Source organism: Perognathus longimembris, chromosome 14 (genome assembly GCF_023159225.1).
Source record: "Perognathus longimembris pacificus isolate PPM17 chromosome 14, ASM2315922v1, whole genome shotgun sequence".
Classification (NCBI taxonomy): Eukaryota; Metazoa; Chordata; class Mammalia; order Rodentia; family Heteromyidae; genus Perognathus; species Perognathus longimembris.
In genome coordinates, this window is record NC_063174.1 from 39,523,165 (window position 1) to 39,543,669 (window position 20,505).

Consider the following 20,505-nt stretch of genomic DNA (forward strand, 5'->3'; position numbering starts at 1 on the left):
GTGAGATTTGAGTAACCTAACCGCACTTCTATTCCCCTTCCCCTGTTTCTGTGTGACACAATAACTAGAAAAGCTTAGAACGTCTTCCCATCCTCCTTTGCAGCCCCATGTAGCCATGTGACTCTGGTCTGACCTGAGACTTGATCTGCCATGATTTTCTAGAAAGGAATATGCTTTACCCAGATAGAAAGAACAAAGAGAGCTATACAACTCTTTTCCCTTTCCTCCCTCAGTGACTAGAATAGCAGAGCCTAAAGCTGAAGAGACCAACTTGCACCATGAGAGGGACCAAGCTGGTGGCTCTTGTAGAACTGAGCAGCTACAGTGATGTCAGTTACCACCCATGCAGGCACATGCCACATGGAGAAAATAGCCCCATGTCTAGAGGTGGTGGTTGCTCACCATCAAAAGTAACCTAGATTTATACTGTGATTTAAAAGTAACTTTAACCCATGTTGACCATTGTCAGAGCAAGCATGTAGAATGCCTCTATTCTTGCTAGACCACTGAAATCATAGCCAAGGTCTTGATGAAACCCACTGCAAGAGCCTCATGAAGTGAGATTCCTGGGGTGGTACAGTGTTGCTCAGGTGGCAGAGATCAGGAAGGTTGCAGTTCAAGGCCAGTCTAGGCAAAACGTTAATGATGCCCCATTTCAAACAATAGGCCATGTATGCTTGGAGTAGGATGAGGAGGGGCATGTCTTTTGATTTTTCTTTTTGTTTGTTTTTCTGTAATCCCAACTACTTGGTGGCAGAGATTGGGATGATGGAGGTTTGGGGCCAGCCCAGACAAAAAGATAGTGAGGGTTCTGACTCAACTTCATCTGTAGTCCTAGCTACACAGGAGGCATAGATAGGAAGATCAAAGTCCACAGCTGGCTCTTTGCCAAACATGATATAAAGCCAAGAGAAGGCTGGGAGTGGAGGGGCAGTAGCTCAGGTGGTAGAGTGCGTACCTAGCAAGTATGAGGCCCTACGTTCAAACTCCAGTACCACCCATGAAAAAGGAGAGAGAAAGAGAAAGTGTGAAAGAGATAGAGACAGAGAGAAAATGTCTTTAGTGTATCACCACCAGGCTCTTTGGAGCCTGTACATGGCCCTGTTGCCTCCAACACATTCCTGATAATGCCCCTAGAGGCCTGAGTCACATTCTGAAATGTGTCTGTCCTAATGAAGGGCACAGGATCTTCCGCCTGCTTTTCTAACTGTAAAAGCTTAGTACTGCCACTTTCAGATGCTCAGTTCACAGCCATGGAAGTTGTAAGCAAGCTGGACAGTGGAGGCTCACACTTGTAATCCTCACTACACAGAAACTGAGATCCGAGGACTCTAGTTCAAAGCCAGCCCAAGCTCTTATTTCCAATTTTAACCAGCAAAAGGCCAGAAGTAGAAGTGTGGCTCAAGTGGTAGAGCACCAGCCTCAAGCGTAAATGTCAAGCAAGAGTACTTGAGTTCAAGTAAGGCCTTGAGTTCAAGCCCCAGTATCACACACACACACACACACACACACACACACACAAAATAAAATAAAATACAAAAGAGTAGTCAGCAGATCTGGATAGATTCAAAAGTTAGGGCTAGCAGTGTGTTGTGAGCCAGCCTGTGTGTCTGAAGGACATGTGGCACGGAGCATGCTCTGTGAAGCATGCACATTTGGGATTAACAAATGTGTTGGTCATTGGCCAGCTCCAGCTGACACAGATGCTCACAGAGCCACTGTGACTCAGGCACAGACACCAGAACAGAAGGGGTCTCTAATGAAATGCCAGAGCTCAAGTGACAGTCACCAGGATGGAGAAAGAGGCAGCTGATTGCAAAGTCAAAGTGAACATGCTTCAAGGAAAGAAGAAAAAAAAAAAAAACTAAACTGAAAAGACCTTCATCTCCTTTCTCTGCTAAAGTTATATGCATTTTTTTACATGATTGCGATCTGATTTTCCTATACTTGAAATTTTTCTACTTTTCCATGGAGGAAATAATAAATGAACTAAATAAATTGGTTCACTGGATCATTAGTCTGCACAAACATATAAATAGGGGTCCTTTGTTATTTCTTTCATGAGAACTGTCCATCAAAGTGGAGGTGGGCAGACTTGGGTTGTGCAAGAATAACCAGCGTCGATGGCCCTTTGGGCCATGCCTACTTCTGGCTTCTGATGTCAACTTTTCCTGTGGAGTTCCTAAAAACATCGGAAACTTCCTGGTCTGGCCCAATACCCTTCCCCAGCCTGCACCTCTTAGCATGGGGAAGTGACGAAATCTATGTGTTCCTGAATAGAGTCCCAGGGGCACAACAGAGTCTCGACAAATGGGACAAAATAAAACGTTTCTGCACAGCTAAAGACATAGCCACCAAACTAGAAAGACAGCCAACCATATGGGAAAGGATCTTTACCAGCACAGCAACAGACAAAGGCCTAATATCCGTCATCTACAGAGAACTCAAAAAACTAACCCCCTCCAAGCCCAGTAACCAATTATTAAGTGGACAAAGGAGCTAAAGAGAGACTTCACAAGAGAAGAGATAAAAATGGCAAAGAAGCATATGAGAAAATGTTCAACATCCCTGGCAGTAAAGGAAATGCAAATAAAAACTCTGAGATACCACCTCACTCCAGTTAGAATGGCCTATACTCTGAACTCAGGCAACAACAAATGCTGGAAGGGGTGCGGGGAAAGAGGAACCCTTCTCCATTGTTGGTGGGAGTGCAAATTAGTACAACCACTTTGTAGAACAGTATGGAGGTTTCTCAAAAAGCTCAAAATAGACCTACCCTATGACCCAGCCATACCACTCCTAGGCTTCTATCCTGAACAACCGGTCTCAGGATATCAAAAAGACATCTGCACTACCATGTTTATCACTGCACAATTCACAATAGCCAAAATATGGAAACAACCCAGATGCCCCTCTACAGATGAATGGATCCAAAAAATGTGGTACCTATACACAATGGAATACTACGTGATGATTAGAAATGATGAAATATTGGTATTCGCAGGGAAATGCTCAGAACTTGAACAAATAATGTTGAGCGAGACAAGCCTAGAACACAGAAAACAAAGGGGCATGATCTCCTTGGGGGAGGGGAAGACAGTAGAGACCAGGTCTGTGAAACAAAAAACTTCTTGTCAAATGGTATTTCCCACAGGTTTGGGTCAGCGACTTTGCGTTATGTAACTTTTTTTTTTTTTTTTTTTTTGCCAGTCCTGGGCCTTGGACTCAGGGCCTGAGCACTGTCCCTGGCTTCTTTTTGCTCAAGGCTAGCACTCTGCCACTTGAGTCACAGTGCCACTTCTGACCATTTTCTGTATATGTGGTGCTGGGGAATCGAACCCAGGGCTTCATGTATAAGAGGCAAGCGCTCTTGCCACTAGGCCATATCCCTAGCCCCTGCATTATGTAACTAAAACCAAACAACTACTAAACATAAAAAGGTCTAAAATAGACCTCTCAGTGGATCATAATAGCTCAAAAGTTATGTATGTATGATCAAATAAGACAAGGATAAGCAAACTCTATTGTTGACGGTATATTAAAGTTCTAGGTGAATTTCCTTTGGCGTATGGCACGTGGCTACTGTATATGTTTTTGGGACACTGTGTATTGTATATATGCCTACCTGATCTAGGGAAGGGAAAGAAAAACGAGGGTGTAAGATATCACAAGAAATATACAAACTGCCCTATTATGTAATTGTACCCCTTTTGCACAACACCTTGTCAACAAAATTTAATTAATAAATTTTTTTAAATAAAAAAAAATCTATGTCAACCCTTCTAGTGTCCTGGATGTGACCCCAGAGCCCTGTTTTTCTCATTCCTTACAGATACAATTTTTGTGTGTGCCAGTACTTAGTCTTGAACTCAGGGCCTGATGCTGTCTTTTAGTTTTTTCCACTCAAGGCTGGTGTTCTAACTTGAACCACAGTTCCACTTCTGGCTTTTTGGTGGTTAATTGGAGATAGGAGTCCCATGGATTTTCCTGCCCAGTCTGGCTTCAAACCATGATCCTCAGATCTCGGCTTCCTGAGTGGCTAGGATTACAGGCGGGAGCCACAGACACCCAGCTCCACAAACACAATCTTGTACTTATCACATCAGACAAGCCTCTCATAATGTAGCAAACACCCTCATTGTTAGCATGATAAGGAAAATGAAATCCAAAGAAATTAAACAACTCAGTCTCAAGGTCAACAGAGCATGTTGGTGACACTGAGGCAGTAGGTGGCTCTGACCCTCAGTTTTTTCTGTGACCTCTCTGCAGCTTCCAGTTTCAAAAAAAAAAAAAGGATATTTCTCCTCCCTCCCCTCTCCAGGCTAATGAGTTCAGTGAATTGTGTCTGCCTTTTCAACAGTATTTCTCATTTAAAAGCAACCCCACTGTGCAGTGTGTAATGGCTTCCCTTTTCCTGCTGTTGAGGAGCATTTTACCTGTGTGTCAGTCCAGAGCTCTGAGCTCCGTGGAGAGGAGGTGGAGATTGTGGCCACCCACCCAGGCAGAAACAGCGAAGCTGGCCACATGATTTCTTTGCTTCACTTGGCTGTCAGATAAGGGTCACCTGCTTGTAGATCTGGCACATGGAACTCAGGTCCCAATTCACTCCCTAATGACAGAGCTTCCTGTTGACGGATGGCAGAGAATTGATTTTGCTCTTCCCTAGGAACCAAAGATGGCCAAAGTTAGATAGAACAGAACAATCAAGGAAATATAAGCATTTACCTCCCATCTCTCCCACCCCAGCCCAGGAGCTGTGGCCCAACATGGGAAAACAGATCCAACCAACCCGAGTACAGGACAGACACAGAAATCAATCCTGAGTCCACTGAGAACCTGCCTGTCTGGATGGATTCTTCATATCTCCTCAGTGCCTGCAGGACTGTGCTGAGCCTCCGGCCCCAGTGTAGGGCAGTCATGCTTGTTCCCACAAAGCAGGTTGGCAGGTGCTGATGGGGAAGCATGCAGACCTCCCCTGTCTATAATGTAGGGATGTGAAATTTTCTCCTCCGCTGAGAATGAAGCCAGTTTACAGAAAGGAAGCTCTGAGAACTGTGCCTGGCCCCAAGTAAGTAAATCCTCACAATTATCACCCAACAGAACCACACTGAAAACCCAGGAGAGTCTGCCTACAAAAGGATTTGAATCCAATGAAGGAGAAGTGTGTTTGTGTGTGTCTGTCTGTCTGTCTGTGTATCTCTGTGTATCTGTGTGCCTATCTGTATACATTTATATCTATAATCATAATTAGCTACTGAAGACATAGAAGGTTACGACTTGTCCTTTTATCTTCACTTGGTAGTACTAGGTGTGAGCTCAGGCCCTTGCACTTGGGAGGCAGGTGTCCCACTGGTTTTAAGCCATGCTTCCAATCCTGCTTATTTTCAGTCATCTTATAAATAGGGTCTCACCAGGTTTGCACAGGCCAGCCTAGATCACAGTCATCCTATTTACACCTCCTATGTAGCCAGGAATAGGATACCCTACCACATCCAGCTTATTGATTCAGATGTGATCTCTTTCATTCACTTTCCCCGGCCTCCCTGGGTTGACCTGGAATTGTTATACAAGAGCTCAGTCAACAAGATATAGAGCCACAATTTGACAGGTCAAATTGGGAGTCTTTATCAGAAAGCCAGCAACTTCAGGCAGACTAGCATTCCAAAGAACCTGCAGCCCCAAATGCAGTTATTACAAAGCTTATAAAGGCAAAAACCCTCACCAAGACAGATGACACATGATATAGGGACTAGCAAAGCATGTTCAACTGAAGCAAGCTACCTAGGAGGAACAATCAAGGACAACCAAGGGCAAGTATTCTCTGGAGCAAAACTTTCCTGAAGCTAAACAACACATGGCATGCCTGCAATGCAAAGAATATTACCTCTATATTGTTTAACCACCCACCACACAGCTACATATCAAAGAAAGTTCTCTATCACCTGTAGAGTTCTTGGAACCAGGTGAAAGTTACCCATCATCTATTAAGGTGCCAAAATGGCAATGAGGACAAGATGGCTTCCACTTAGATCTACTATCCATATTTCATTCCCTACTGTTTTATGTACATAGAATCAAACCATTGATTCTTCAGTGAAGAGGGCTATATAACCAAGAGAAGTAGATTTAAGGGCCCCATGGCTGTGGATCTCAGAATTGTGAGCCAGGAGGGCCAACCAAACAATTGTTGGAACCAATTCTGGGAATTCTCCAGGCTTTGCTTCCTCGTCTCTGTGTTTTATCTCTCCATAAAAAGGCTCTCCTGTATTAAACCTGTTTCATTAGCATAAAAACAACATATTTCTCCTTAGGCTGCACATAGTCCCTGCAGTTGTAAAAACAGTAGGTCCAATCTCCTTCGAATTTGTGAAAAGACCTCTGCCAGAGGGTTAACTTGTCCAGTTAGCCCCTTGATTGATATTTTAAGATGATCTAAGTCTAAACTGACTTGGGATGTGAGTTGCCCAAATATGTATTTCACAGTTTACTAGGGCAGTGGTTCCCACATCAGTGGCTTTACTAGTCCTAATCCAATCAGGACAGGGACCAGAACTGGTGGTGCTCTTTCCATCTGGTGATTCTATCAGGAGGGGAAAATGAGGGTCCATACATATACCTGGGAAATAACGAGCTCCAGGACACAGAGTATGGGATGGATATGACCGTTAAGTCTCTCAATGAAGGCACATTTAGTCTGGCTGTCCGTACAGGCCCACCAGGCATCCTTAGGGGGCCTTAGCCAATGGGGGTAGGATGAATTTATACTTACTATGTTATTGCCGAGGTCTTGGAATGAGAATAGTTGGAGAGTGAAGGAAAGAGATAGAATACAAATTCATTTTCCTTGCATATCTCCAAGAGTAAGCCTGGGCAATCTGAGGAGCCTCCAGCAGTTGAAGTTGGCTCAGTATGGCTAATACCCATATAATAAGGAGGCTTTGATTTTAAACATAACCAGCAATCCTTTCCCGGTCAGGCTGGGTAAGGCTTGTAAAGCTGTATACCACTGAAAGAGTGTCACACAAAGATTTGCTCTAAGTGTTGACAGAAAGAGTGATGCAAAAGTCTGAGCTTCAGTGGATTTGAAGTGGCATATGCCTTCCATCGCAGGTCAGTAGATTTTAGCCATGTGTGATGGAACCAGGCAAGAATCCATCTACTTTAACTATGGTGGGAGTGGTCAGGATGATGTAGGGTCCCTTCCAAGTGGGAATGAGGCCATCTTTAGTGAAGTTCTTAACCAAGATGGAATCTCCTGGTTGGGCATTGCCTGTGTCTCCTGGACCTGTTTTAATGCCTCCTGCTGAGTTGCCTCTGAGATCTACAGAAACTTAAGTATGAAAGCATTATTAAGTTAAGCTAAAGTAAGGGCCTGAGTTCAGTCTCCCAATGCTCTCCTGGTTGCTTCCTCTGAGTATACTGGGTTGGATGTCAGGCTATGGGGGAAAATAGTCAATAAAATATTTAGGGCCCCACTGGTTTTAAGGCAGCTTCTCAGGCAGTGGCAGCAGCTGCATGATTTCCTTTTACTATTCTCGATGTCCAGAACAATGTACTAGGATGACAACTTTCGGTAACTAAATTTCCTCCAGTAACATTAGAATTTCCTGGGCAGACATAGAAGGCTTGGGTTCATAACCATCCCTTATAAGTGCAATCTCGACACCCAAAGTGGGCTGTACTTGTTATGTGTTTTCCTGTGCCTTTTTTTTTAATCCATCCTGCTTCTTTTTCAAAAAAAAAAAAAAAAAAAAAAAAAAAAAAAAAACTTTGGTCCCTCAATCTTAAGGGGATTTGATGAGCAAAGATCCATCTTCTGTAAGGGCTTCAAGCTGAGTTAGGGTATTGGCCCTGCCAAGCCAGAGACCTGAATTCTTGTAGTGCTTACCAAGGAGTGACATGGAAAATTCAGTTGTTGGACTGCCAGGATCAGATTTCACTAGGAGCATTTTTTTTAACTCTAAAGCGAGAAGGAAGCCATAGGATAATTTGTGGAGGATAGCAAGCCACAGAAACATTACAAAGAACAACAAATATCTCCCCACATATTAGTACCAAAAAAGAAAATAGCCATTTTTAACCAAGTGGCTCCAGAGAGCCATAGGTAAGGAGCTCATGAAAGCCAAGAGCAGAGTTATATACAGCATTTAACTTTTTATAACTATGCAGGTTTCTTCTTGGACTGCAATAAGGATGTGTAAAGCTGTCTTATTTTGAAGGACAGCTTGTCCCACCATTTTTACCTCTGTATTTACCAAGGAGATCCCTTTGGCAGTATCCTTCAGGCCAGCAAATGGAATGGACACCGAAGGCAGGTGATTATACTCATGGTAAAACGGCGGACTTAATTCACTTACATCGTAATGCTGGCAGACTTGCAGGCTTTGTTAAAGTTGGGACCCATCAAAAAATGAGTTACAGTTGTAGAGGTACTGAGAATAAGTGCACAGGGTCCCTTCCATCTAGAAAAAAAGTTGATCTGAAGGAGTAAAAAAGCCATTTTTGTACAGCAGGCCAGTGCAGCATGTTTAGCACTCCATCTTGCAGAAGCATTTTCCTGTCTGACCTGATCTTTGCTGACCCTCACAATGCCTACGTTACCTGTGAAGGCTTCTAGACAGCCCTCAACAGGGAGACAATCTCAGATCACTAACCTATTGGGAAGTTATCATCAACCAAAAAACCTCCTTTGTGAAACGTCTGTTCACACGCAGTACCAAGAAAGCATATTAGACTCTGTATAGATATTTATTAAGACCTCTTTGCATGATTGTGTGAGGTCGATTAGACATAAACGGCCAGATGTCCAGAAGAGTGTTTTGATTTTCTATCACTCCACCCTCCTTTCCTGACTAGATGGATTAGTGTGGCTGGTGCCAGGTTAAAATTTACTACCAATTAGGATCTTGAAAAATATTGGAGGTTGGAAATTTTGTTAATTTTAAACTATCCACCATTTGACATCCCTAGAATTTTACTATCCACCTTAACAAGTGATTGATAGACAAGGGTGTAACGTTCCTGCCCAGTTACAGGGTAGACAGGTATGGGCATTAAATAGGAATGCTCATGAACTATTTTCTGATGACTTCCCATCTGTGATTACTTTTGAAAGGACACACACTCACAACTCCATTCAGCATGTACACCATCCCCTCTTATCTGAGCAGTTTGTTTTCCAACTAATTCTGGTTGCTCCATCATTGCCAGGACAAGCTTTTGCCTCCGTTGACATTCCTTTTTGGTTGTGGGGTGTGAACTCAGGGCCTGGGCACTATTCAAATCAAATCTTTGTAATTACAACAAAGACAGCAGGAAAATGCCTCTGTGGGCAAGGTATCTCACATCCTTGATAAACAGACAGCAAATATGGTGTTGGAACTACCAGTTCTTCATTTGAAAGACTCTGACATGAACGAATACTTAAGTGAACTTTGATTTAGTTACCACTTAGTTTTGTCATTAAAATTTTGAAAAACATCATAGTGTACAAACAATTACTTTCATGGATGGGCATAAAGAATAAGATGCTGGTTTTATCTCAATGTTCTAGTCTTTACCTTATTTAAATCTCAGCGAACTTAATTGCAACTTCATTAACTTTACTAATAAGTCCTATCTTATAAATTCAAAACATACTCATACCATCTGCTGCTTATGCTTTGGTAGTCTTAATTTCTCCCTGTTTCCCTTTGGAACAAATATTTAAGACAATTCTTAATTCTGAAATCCTTTCTTATTAAAAAAAGAAAAACATTTTTGTCTCCTCAATTCCCTTCCCAAGGCTTTTTTTAGACTACTTTTCCCTTTTTGTCTTTACACTTCCTCTGCTTTAATTTTCTTTTAAAATAACCCTTATAAAACCTTTCAACAAAAGTTCCTTTTTAATGTAATGTAATAATCCTTTGAAATACTTGATGACACAAATTTGATGACCTTCTTTGTAGTTTTAGTTTAAACGTGTCCATTTTTTAAAACTTGGCTGCTGGTCACAAGCAGTACAAATACTAATTACAATTGAAATAAAAAAGCAAATAGTTTCAGGAAATGTCAATACCAAATATATCACCATACAAATCAGAAGCACTTTTGTTTGATAGAAAAACTACCTTCACTCACACCATGCTGGTAGGTTTTTTGGATCAAAATACCAGGCTATTTTGTACACATTTAGAAACACACACACACATGCACACATGCACACTTGTGCAGAAAGGTCTTGGAGTGCACTTAGGTTTAAAAAAATGAATATTAGCCTGAATATTCTGGAATTCCAGTGGCAAGAAATACTTTTACCCATAGCACTATAGAATCACCTGTTATAAAACAAAAAGCTTAAAAACAAATACTTTTGCCAACAAACAAACAGAATCTCTACAGATAATCAAGACTTAGATGTTTACCGGTTAGAGAGGAAGAGAGAGAGTACATAGAAGAACACAGCTTGGGGCTGAGAATATGGCCTAGTGGCAAGAGTGCTTGCCTCATATACATGAGGCCCTGGGTTCAATTCCTCAGCACCACATATACAGAAAATGGCCAGAAGGGGCGCTGTGGCTCAAGTGGCAGAGTGCTAGCCTTGAGCAAAAAAGAAGCCAGGGACAGTGCTCAGGCCCTGAGTTCACAGCCCAGGACTGGCCAAAAAAAAAAAAAAAAAAAAGGACACAGCTTGACTGACAGACAAAATAACATCCAATGTCTTCCTTCCCCAAACCAGAGGATTGTTCCTTGTCAGAACCATCTGACAAGGAACAATCCCATTCAGGAAAAGTAACAACACAGTGATACCAAACCAAAACTGTCTGTGTTGCCACAGCCTAGAGGATCTGTTGGGGGGTTCTGATTGTGTCTGGTTCCCTTCCACAATAGTTCAAATAGATTGATCTCCAGAAACCAGAAAGGTGCTTACCTTCAGAGGTCTCTTGAGTGACTCAGAAAAGATCTAGTGTTAGGCCAGGTGTCCACAATCTGGCTGTGGAGTGGCGGGAAGAACACAGGGCCCTAGAACATCTCAAGTGGTGCCTCCCCTATGGGGTTCCTGTTCTCCAACAGCCAAACCATGGAGACCATCTGCCAGTGGCTTCAAGGCACCCACTGCGACCCAGGCACTGGAATCTGCTTGAGACCTCCAAATGTTATACAAGAACTGGATCAACGAGATACAAGAGAAGCCACAATTTGACAGGTCGAATTGGGAGTCTTTATTAGAAAGCCAGCAACTTCAGGCAAACTAGAGTCCCAAAGAACCTGCAGCCCCAAATGCAGTTACTACAAAGGTTATAAAGGCAAAACCCACACTAAGACAGATGACACATGGTATAGGGACTAGCAAAGCATGCTCTACTGAAGCAAGCTATCTAGGAGAAACAATCAAGGACAACCAAGGGCAAGTATTCTCTGGAGCAAAACTTTCCTGGAGCTAAATAACTCACAACACACCTGCAATTCAAAGAATATCACCTCTTAACAACCCACCACACAGCTGCATATCAAAGAAAGTTCTCTATCACCTGTAGAGTTCTTGGAACCAGGTGAAAGTTACCCATCATCTATTAAGGTGCCAAAATGGCAATGAGGACAAGATGGCTTCCACTTAGACCCACTATCCATATTTCAAAACCACAATTGTCCTGATGTCTGCTTCCCAAGTGGCTGGGCTTACAGACATGAGTCACTGTGTTCAGCTCAAGAGTTATCCTTTCTTACAGATGAAATATATTATACTTGCTGAGAACTTGTGGCTCACACCTGTAATCCTAGCTACTCAGGAGGCCGAGATCTGAGGATCGCAGTTCAAAGTTAGCTCAGGCAGGAATGTCTGTGAGACTTGTTTCTCCAATTAACCACTAGAAAACTGGAAGTGGAGCGGCTCAAAGTGGTAGAGCACTAGCCTTGACCAAAGAAGCTCAGGGACAGTGTTCAGGCTCAGAGTTCAAGTCTCACAACTGACGATAGATAGGTAGATAGATAGATAGATAGATAGATAGATAGATAGAGTTAAAAAATTATACTCATCCATCAAGGAATAAATGAACTGAAAATGCTAGAGGTGGAAGACCAGAATTTCCAGAAAGAGTATTATGAGCTGACATGCTAGTGGACCTGCTCCAGAATCAAATACAGCAGTCAGAAATGTTTCTAAAACAAAAATAGAATATCTAGACTAGCACACTACCAAAGATTTTAAAATAGATTGCAAATGCTTTAATTGAATTTCTGTGTTCTTTAAAAGAATTAGACCCAAAGATACCCAATTCTCAACAATCAGTGTATACTAATAGAAAAAAGAGAGAGACAGGAACAAAGAACGAAGATAACCTAGTTCAGAGTCCTTGATTCTGATTGCCAAGTCTTTATGGTGGCTTCAATAGTTTTAACTAATATATTTTTGTCATGATTCTGCTATATGTTAATTTTGACAAAGAAAATTATCCCAAACTCAGGGCTGTTTTTCTTCTGAGAAGCAGTAGGCCGTCGCCTACAGCAACAGAGATGGGAAGTTATTTCATCTGATATCCATCCACTCAGAGGTCTAACAGAATCCTCCATAATCTTCTGGCTTTTCCAAAGAACACACAAGATCAACAGCAGAGGTGACTGAAAATGACTAGTCTTCTAGTCTATTGATAACTAATGCTCAAACTTGTCCAAGTTGCTGAGTTGAGTATGGGAGCCAGAGTTCAGCAATCACTGAGGTGGATAGCATAAGTGCGGCTAAGAGTGGATGTTCCACTATAATTGAATAGCCCCAGGTCTCAGGGAAACCCGTCCTCCTTCCTAGGAGACACCCATACCCTGACAGGCCAGGACTAGATAGTTCTTTTTCAGTACTTTCAGGCAAACCCAGAAATACCCAAGGAGAATGATTTCTTTGCTTGGCTGATATTCTAGGAATCTTGTTGTGAAGCAGAGAAGCTCAGGGGTTCAAATCCTGTGCTCTGGGGACTGTGGCTAGGACCACTAGGTAGTGTGGGCATTGGTGATGATAGAGATGGTTGTTTAGTCTCTACAGTGGTTGTGATTGTGGACCAACAGTATGCATTTCTCCTCCCTCCTAGAACCCCATGGACAGAGTCCTCTGGCTCCCCTGTGGTCCAATGGTACCACATGGCTAGTGATACACAATGAATTGTGGGAAAGACCTTCTATGTAGCTTCTGGGCTGTACCATTTAATACCCAGAATTATTTCTTGCTGCTCTGACACAATAACCACCCATGTTCAAGATGGCAGCAGTCGGGGCTGGGGATATAGCCTAGTGGCAAGAGTGCCTGCCTCGGATACACGAGGCCCTAGGTTCGATTCCCCAGCACCACATATACAGAAAATGGCCAGAAGCGGCGCTGTGGCTCAAGTGGCAGAGTGCTAGCCTTGAGCGGGAAGAAGCCAGGGACAGTGCTCAGGCCCTGAGTCCAAGGCCCAGGACTGGCCAAAAAAAAAAAAAAAAGATGGCAGCAGTCCCACTTGCCCAGGCCACAGAGTGCCTACAATGAGCTGAGTTCCTACAGTGAGCTGAGTTCCAGGTTAATAGACATGTAGCATGGGAGAAATAGACTTGGTTGAGTAGAGTGTTTAGAGTGTATGTTCTTCCACAACTTAACCCTGATTACTATACTTCACACCTTAGTTTCTTTATCTGAGAAACACCAGAGAATTATGGAATCTCTTTTTTAATTGTTTTATTTATTGTCAAAGTGATGTACAGAGGGGTTACAGTTTCATACAGTGAATACATTTCTTACCCCCATTTTTCTTCCACCTTCCCCCTTCCTATTTTCCTCCCCCTTCCCTATGAGTTGTACAGTTGGTTTATAGCATATAGTTTTGTAAGTATTGCTGTTGCATTGGTTCATCTTTTATCCGTTGTCTCTCCATTTTGATGTTCTCCTTCCCTTCCTTAGTTTCAATCAATATATATACAATACCCAAGGTACCAAAGTCAGTTACAGTGGCATCAAGTGTAAAACCCTGGGGAAGAAAGACAAAAGAAAAATGGCATAATTTCACATGATATGTTGAAAATAACAACAACAATGATAAACCACTTATTTCATAACTTGGAGTTCATTTCACTTAACATCATCTTATGTGTTCATATGTACTTATCTATTGAGCTATTGTGATCTTCTGCTAGGATTATCCTAGACATGTACTAATTATTCCCAATGAGGGAAACCATAGTCTATGTTTCTTTGGGTCTGGCTCACTTCACTTAGTATGATTTTTTCCAAGTCCTTCCATTTCCTTACAAATGGGGCAATGCCGTTCTTTTTGATAGATGCATAGAATTCCATTGTGTGTATGTACTACATTTTCTTGATCCATTCATCTATTGAGGGGCATCTGGGTTGGTTAGATATTTTAGCAATGGCAACTTGTGCTGCAATGAACATAGTTGTGCTGATGGCTTTAGTGTGGTCTTGCTTGTAATCTTTTGGGTAAATGTCCAAAGTGGGGCTGCTGGGTCATAGGGGAGTTCTCTGTTTAGCCTTTTGAGGAACCTCCATACTGCTTTCCAGAGAATCTCTTTTATAGAATATTTATGAGGGCTAAGAAGATGAGATATGGATTATTTTAGCAAATACTTATTAGAACATAATTCTAAATATATTTCAGTGCAGATAATGATAGTGATGATGGTATACCATCTACCGACTTGGTATCTAGATACTATTTCTATCAAACACATTATTTGGCATGTATCTTTTTGAGAAAATCACTTAACTTCAAATTACGGTAGTAGTATGCTCAGGTAGATGAGTTGCAGCTTAAATTTCTAGCTTTAAGGTAATGTGACTTCATTAAGGACTCATTCAGAAAATCTAGCCTGATATTGGTTATGGAACAAATTACATATTCTCTTCTCCTCATTTCCATCCCCCCCTTTACAATTTTTTGTGTCACCTCTCTGAAGATTTCTGCCCAGAGAATTACATTTATAAGTTCTCATCTACAAAATGGCCTACTAGTTAGGCACTTCCTGAGGATTCATTGGTCTGTCACATTTCCCTGTTACATTTCTAGCAGTAAGTCATCACCTGACTCAGGCCCCAGTCCACCAGGGTCTTTCTGATAATGCAGTCTCCCATTGTTCAAAGAGGCAGGAATATAAAACCTGCCCTGTCCAGGGTGTGGTTCTGGTGTGAGGGGGAGGGGAAACAGAGGGTGAAGGAGGAAGAATATGGCTGAAACACTTTATGTACACATGTGAAAATGAAACAATGAAGCTTGTTCAGATTGGCTTGGGAAGGAGGAGGAAGAGGAGGAGATGGATGGAAGGGGTGGGTGTGATCACGGTACATCATATGCTTATATGGATGTGTCAAAATGACACACTCTTGTACAACTAATTGGTGTTAATAAAATATTCTTGACAAAGGAGAGTGTCCTGTCTTTCTGCACCTTTGTCTCAACTCAAGCTGACCATCTTCACACCACCTCCACAGAGCCCTACTTCCCAAGCTTCTCAAGTCCTTCGTTTCCCACGGAACTGGGTGGGTCCTTGTCTATTCCAAAGGCATCCCTGCCTGAACTTGGTGATAATCAGGACGTGTTAACATTCTTGATTAAGCTTCAAGAAACTACCATTTTGAGGGATTTGAATATGGCAGTTTCCAATGGTTTCCCCCTGTATATAGACCCAATTTGGGTAACGGAATTCTATCTCATACATGCTGAATTCCATATTGGAGCCAATCCGAACCCTAAGCCTCCTTAGCTGGTTGAATTGGGGGTGCCTGTGAGGGAGTGTTCTTGGAGTCTAGGAGGAGGCTTTTCCTGAACTTGGCATCCATTTTGCACACACATGGGCTGGCTCTGAAGGCACCAGTGTGGGAGGAAGTAACACTGCTTTCCTTTAACCTCTTTCAGATCGAAGACATCATTACAAAGATGCAGGATGACAAGACTGGGGGTGTGCCCGTCAGAACCGTCAAGAGCTTTCTCTCCAAAATCCCTAGTGTGGTCACAGGTAATGCACTCCTTGTAAGGAGTCAATGATGAAGCCATCCACTGAGGGGCTGTGTCCCATAGATTGTGATCCCACGGTGTCTAGGAATCTGTGATGAGTGAAAAGGCATCATTCAGTGCATTTCCTGTGTTGCCCTTATCTTGGTGTCTAGGAAGGTGTTCCTGTGGCAATTCTTGAGAATGGCCAACTGTGGGCCACCTTTCAAGTGTGTGTAGGTTTAGGCTTCTGGGAATAAAAAGCCATCAACTGACACATTAGCAACCAGGCCTAGAGAAGAGGAACAGGCACAGAAACATTAAAGAAATTACATTAAAATGGGATCCTAGTCTGGACTTGCTGAAATAATTACAGTTTCACAATGTAGTTCAAGCTGGACGCAAACTCTTGATCCTGCTGCCTCAGCCTTCCCAATGCCAGAATTATAGGTGTGAACCATCAATCTGGTTATGTTTCTTTGTTTTTCAGGGCCTCATGCATGCTAGGCAGTTGGTCTACCACGGAACTATGCTTCCATCCTGTTTTCAATTAGTTTATTTGTACTCTTAGTATTTAGTTAAGTTCCATCTGTATGTGTTTGTGTGTATGTATGTATACATTATGTATGTATGTAATATTCGTATATGTATCTCCATTGTTTTTGAGGATAGTTAAGAGTGATTTATTAAGAAGGCAAAAGTACACCTCAAAGTATGAGGCAGATGGTTGGATAAGGGTCAAATGAATTTAGACACAAATGAGATATGTTTTTTCTTAAACAAATTTAGAAAGAGTTTTATGCTTTTAGAAAGTCCACTTCTGTTGTTGTTTTATTGTCTTTAAGTACCTGTACAAAGGGTTTTCAATTTAACATATCAATTGATGAATGCAATTCATCTTCATCAATTTCACCCCTCTCATCATTCTTCCCCAGCTCTTCCAAGCTACCTTTTTAAAATCTTGTATTCAAGTTCCACAAGATGAGTTAGTTAAGTTTTTAACTCACTGTACTGGAGTTTCTAAAACATTGTCTTAAAATATAGTTCCTGGGGCTGGGAATGTGTAATGTGCCAAGGATAGAGGTTGCGTGCCTGTAACTCTAGAAATGGGAGGATAGTTGTTGAAGGCTACCCTGAGAAAAAAAGTTGAGACTCCCTATCTCACCAAATATACAAGGTATGGTAGGGCATACCTGTAATATCTGCTATGTAGGAAGTATGGAGTCCAGGCATTGGAAGTTAAGGAGTGGCTACAAGGGATGCCAGGAGAGAGTTTTATGTGGTGATAGAAGTGGTCTGCATCATGTGCTGGTGATAACATGAATGTATGTGGGTCAAATGTCACTACAGTACACACCTAGATTCACTATCTTTATGTATGAACTAGAAAGCACATAAGTTCAGTTGAGGTATTATTATCAACTCGTTTGTCTATTCAACTTCATTCTGGAGTTATAGAGTTCTCATCAGCAGGTTGTTCTGTCTCGTTGGAGTGTATGTTGACAAGGAGGCACTGGAGTATGTGGGCAAGACTTTAAAGGAGTCTGTGAGCTTTGAACATACATTATCAGCTTATCAATGGTCTTCAGAGCTCTTAGATTTGTGAATTCAGGCAGTGAGTATAGTTAGAACACACATCCCAGGTCCTAACACAGGGGGTGGCACATGTATATAAGTCAGCAAGGGAAGAAGAGAGCAAAAGAAACAGGAGGCTCAATTCGTTTAAAGAAATACATTTAATAAAAACAAAGGCAGCTGGGTACTGGTAGCTGACATTTGTAATCCTACCTACTCAAGATGCTGAGGATTATGGTTCAAAGTCAGACTAAGCAGGAAAGTCCATGAGACTCTTCTCTCCAATTAACCATTAAAAAAAAAAAAAAGCCGGGCTGGGAATATGGCCTAGTGGCAAGAGTGCTCACTTCGTATACATGAAGCCCTGGGTTCAATTCCCCAGCACCACATATATAGAAAATAGCCAGAAGTGGCGCTGTGGCTCAAGTGGCAGAGTGCTAGCCTTGAGCAAAAAGAAGCCAGGGACAGTGCTCAGGCCCTGAGTCCAAGGCCCAGGACTGGCAAAAAAAAAAAAAAAAAAAAAGCCAGAAGTCACAAGTGAAGGATGGAAGTCCTGGAGAAGAGTGATGGATTTGAAGGACACAAAGCCTAAGTGGCAGCAAGTTTCATATCTTTATCTATAAGCTGTGCATTAGTTTACCCCCTATCTACCTAGAAGATAATGTGCTAACCCACCCTGACCTTCTAGGGTTTCTGAGGAAGACTCTTGTTGACGTGTAAGGTCAACTATCTTCATTCCTCACACCTGGAGCTCAAAGGCGAATTCATAGATGCTGCTAGGATAATGCCCATTGGCTCACATGTGGGTTAGAACCTGTCAGGCTTAGAAAGGCCAATGAGATAGGGGTGGTCATATTTAGAAGAGGATAAGAGACAGGAGATAACCTTAGAACCCAATCCCTCTCTTAAAAAAGTGAAGGTTTTAAGAATTCTAAGGCGGGGGGGGGGGGGGGGGCTGGGGATATGGCCTAGTGGCAAGAGTGCTTGCCTTGTATACATGAGGCCCTGGGTTCAATTCCCCAGCACCACATATACAGAAAATGGCCAGAAGTGGTGCTGTGGCTCAAGTGGCAGAGTGCTAGCCTTGAGCAAAAAGAAGCCAGGGACAGTGCTCAGGCCCTGAGTCCAAGCCCCAGGACTGGCAAAAAGAAAAAAAAAAATCTAAGGGGAACTACATGGGAGACAGAAGAAGTGGGGTAGGAATGAGAATCCAATCTTAGATTACAACTAACAAACAAACCTGAAGCTCAGTGGCTTTGGTGGAGGAAGACTCAGTCAGAAGAAAGGCAAATCAGGTCCTGCCATCTTACCGTCCAGGGGTTTGCCATTTCTGTGCAAGGTACCCACAGAAGTGCACCTCATACCCACCCTCCCATTCCCCTGTTAGAACAGCAGGTCAATCTCCAGACCTTTTTCTTTTTTTTTTAAGTTTTTTTTAATTTATTTTTTTAAGTTTTTATTATAAAACTGATGTACAGAGAGGTTACAGTTTCATACGTTAGGCATTGGATACATTTCTTGTACTGTTTGTTACCTTGTCCCTCATACCCCCCTCCCCCTTCCCTCTTTCCCCCCCTGAGGTGTTCAGTTCACTTACACCAAACAGTTTTGCAAGTATTGCTTTTGTTGTTGTTTCTCTTATTTTACGCTTTGTCTCTCAATTTTGGTATTCCCTTTCAATTTCCTAATTCTAATATCAGTATGCACGGTTTCCAATACACTCAGATAAGATTACAGAGATAGTGTAGATACAATCACAAGAAGGTGATACAAGAACATCATCAATAGTAGAAACTACAGATACACATGGATGTTGAAAGTAGTTACAACTGTGATATAACAATCATTTCCATAAAATGGAGTTCAGTTCACTTAGCACCATCTTATGTGATCATAAGGGTATAGCTATTGGGCTCTTGTGATCCTCTGCTGTGACTTGCCTAAACCTGTGCTAATTATTCCCAATAAGGGAGACCATGTTTCTTTGGGTCTGGCTCACTTCACTTAGTATAATTTTTTCCAAGTCCTTCCATTTCCTTACAAATGGGGCAATGTCATTCTTTCTGATAGAGGCATAAAATTCCATTGTGTATATGTACCACATTTTCCTGATCCATTCGTCTACGGAGGGGCATCTGGGTTGGTTCCAGATTCTCGCTATGACAAATTGTGCTGCAATGAACATTGTTGTGCTGGTGGCTTTACTGTGATTTTGTTTGTGGTATTTCGGATAGATACTCAAAAGTGGGGTTGCTGGGTCATAGGGGAGTTCTATATTTAGCCTTCTGAGGAGTCTCCATACTGCTTGCCAGAGTGGCTGAACCAGTTTACATTCCCACCAACAATGAAGTAGGGTTCCCTTTTGGCCACATCCCCTCCAACAACTGTTATTGTTAGTTTTCTTGATATATGACATTCTTACTGGGGTGAGATGGAATCTCAATGTTGTTTTGATTTGCATTTCTTTTATGGCCAGTGATGTAGAGCACTTTTTCATATGTCTCTTGGCCATTCTCATTTCCGCATCAGAGAAGTCTCTTTGTAGGTCTTTAGCCCACTTGATGAGCGGCCTATTAGTTCTTTGCGGTTTTGTTTTGGATGAAGGTAATTTTTTTAGTTCTGCATATATTTTAGATATGAGGCCTTTGTCCGTTGAATGGCCGGTAAAGATCTTCTCCCAGTCTGTGGGCTTTCTGTTTATCTTGCAAGCTATGTCCTTTGCCGTGCAGAAGCTCTGCAGTTTGATGCAGTCCCATTTGTCCAACCTTTCTTTGATTTGTAGCCTTTCTGGGTCTTTGTTCAGGAAGTTCCGTCCTGCGCCAAGGAGCCCAAGTGTTTCTCCTACTTCTTCCTTTAGTGTTTTCAGGGTGTCTGTTTTGATTTTGAGGTCTTTAATCCATTTGGAATTGATTTTGGTGCAGGGTGATATATTAAGGATCTAGTTTTAGTTTGTTGCATGTGTTGAGCCAGTTTTTCCAACACAATT

General features: G+C 42.1%; 1 protein-coding gene across 6 annotated transcripts in view; it reads left to right on the top strand.

Moving 5' to 3' along the window:
- Positions 1 to 20,505, top strand: part of Rgs6 (regulator of G protein signaling 6) — a 480,138-nt gene that overhangs the window by 333,400 nt on the left and 126,233 nt on the right. For all 6 annotated transcript variants that reach the window (XM_048361955.1, XM_048361951.1, XM_048361952.1 and 3 more), the window contains one exon: positions 15,870 to 15,969. In XM_048361955.1, coding sequence (XP_048217912.1) covers positions 15,870 to 15,969 — 100 coding nt within the window. The remainder of the gene's footprint in view (positions 1 to 15,869; positions 15,970 to 20,505) is intronic.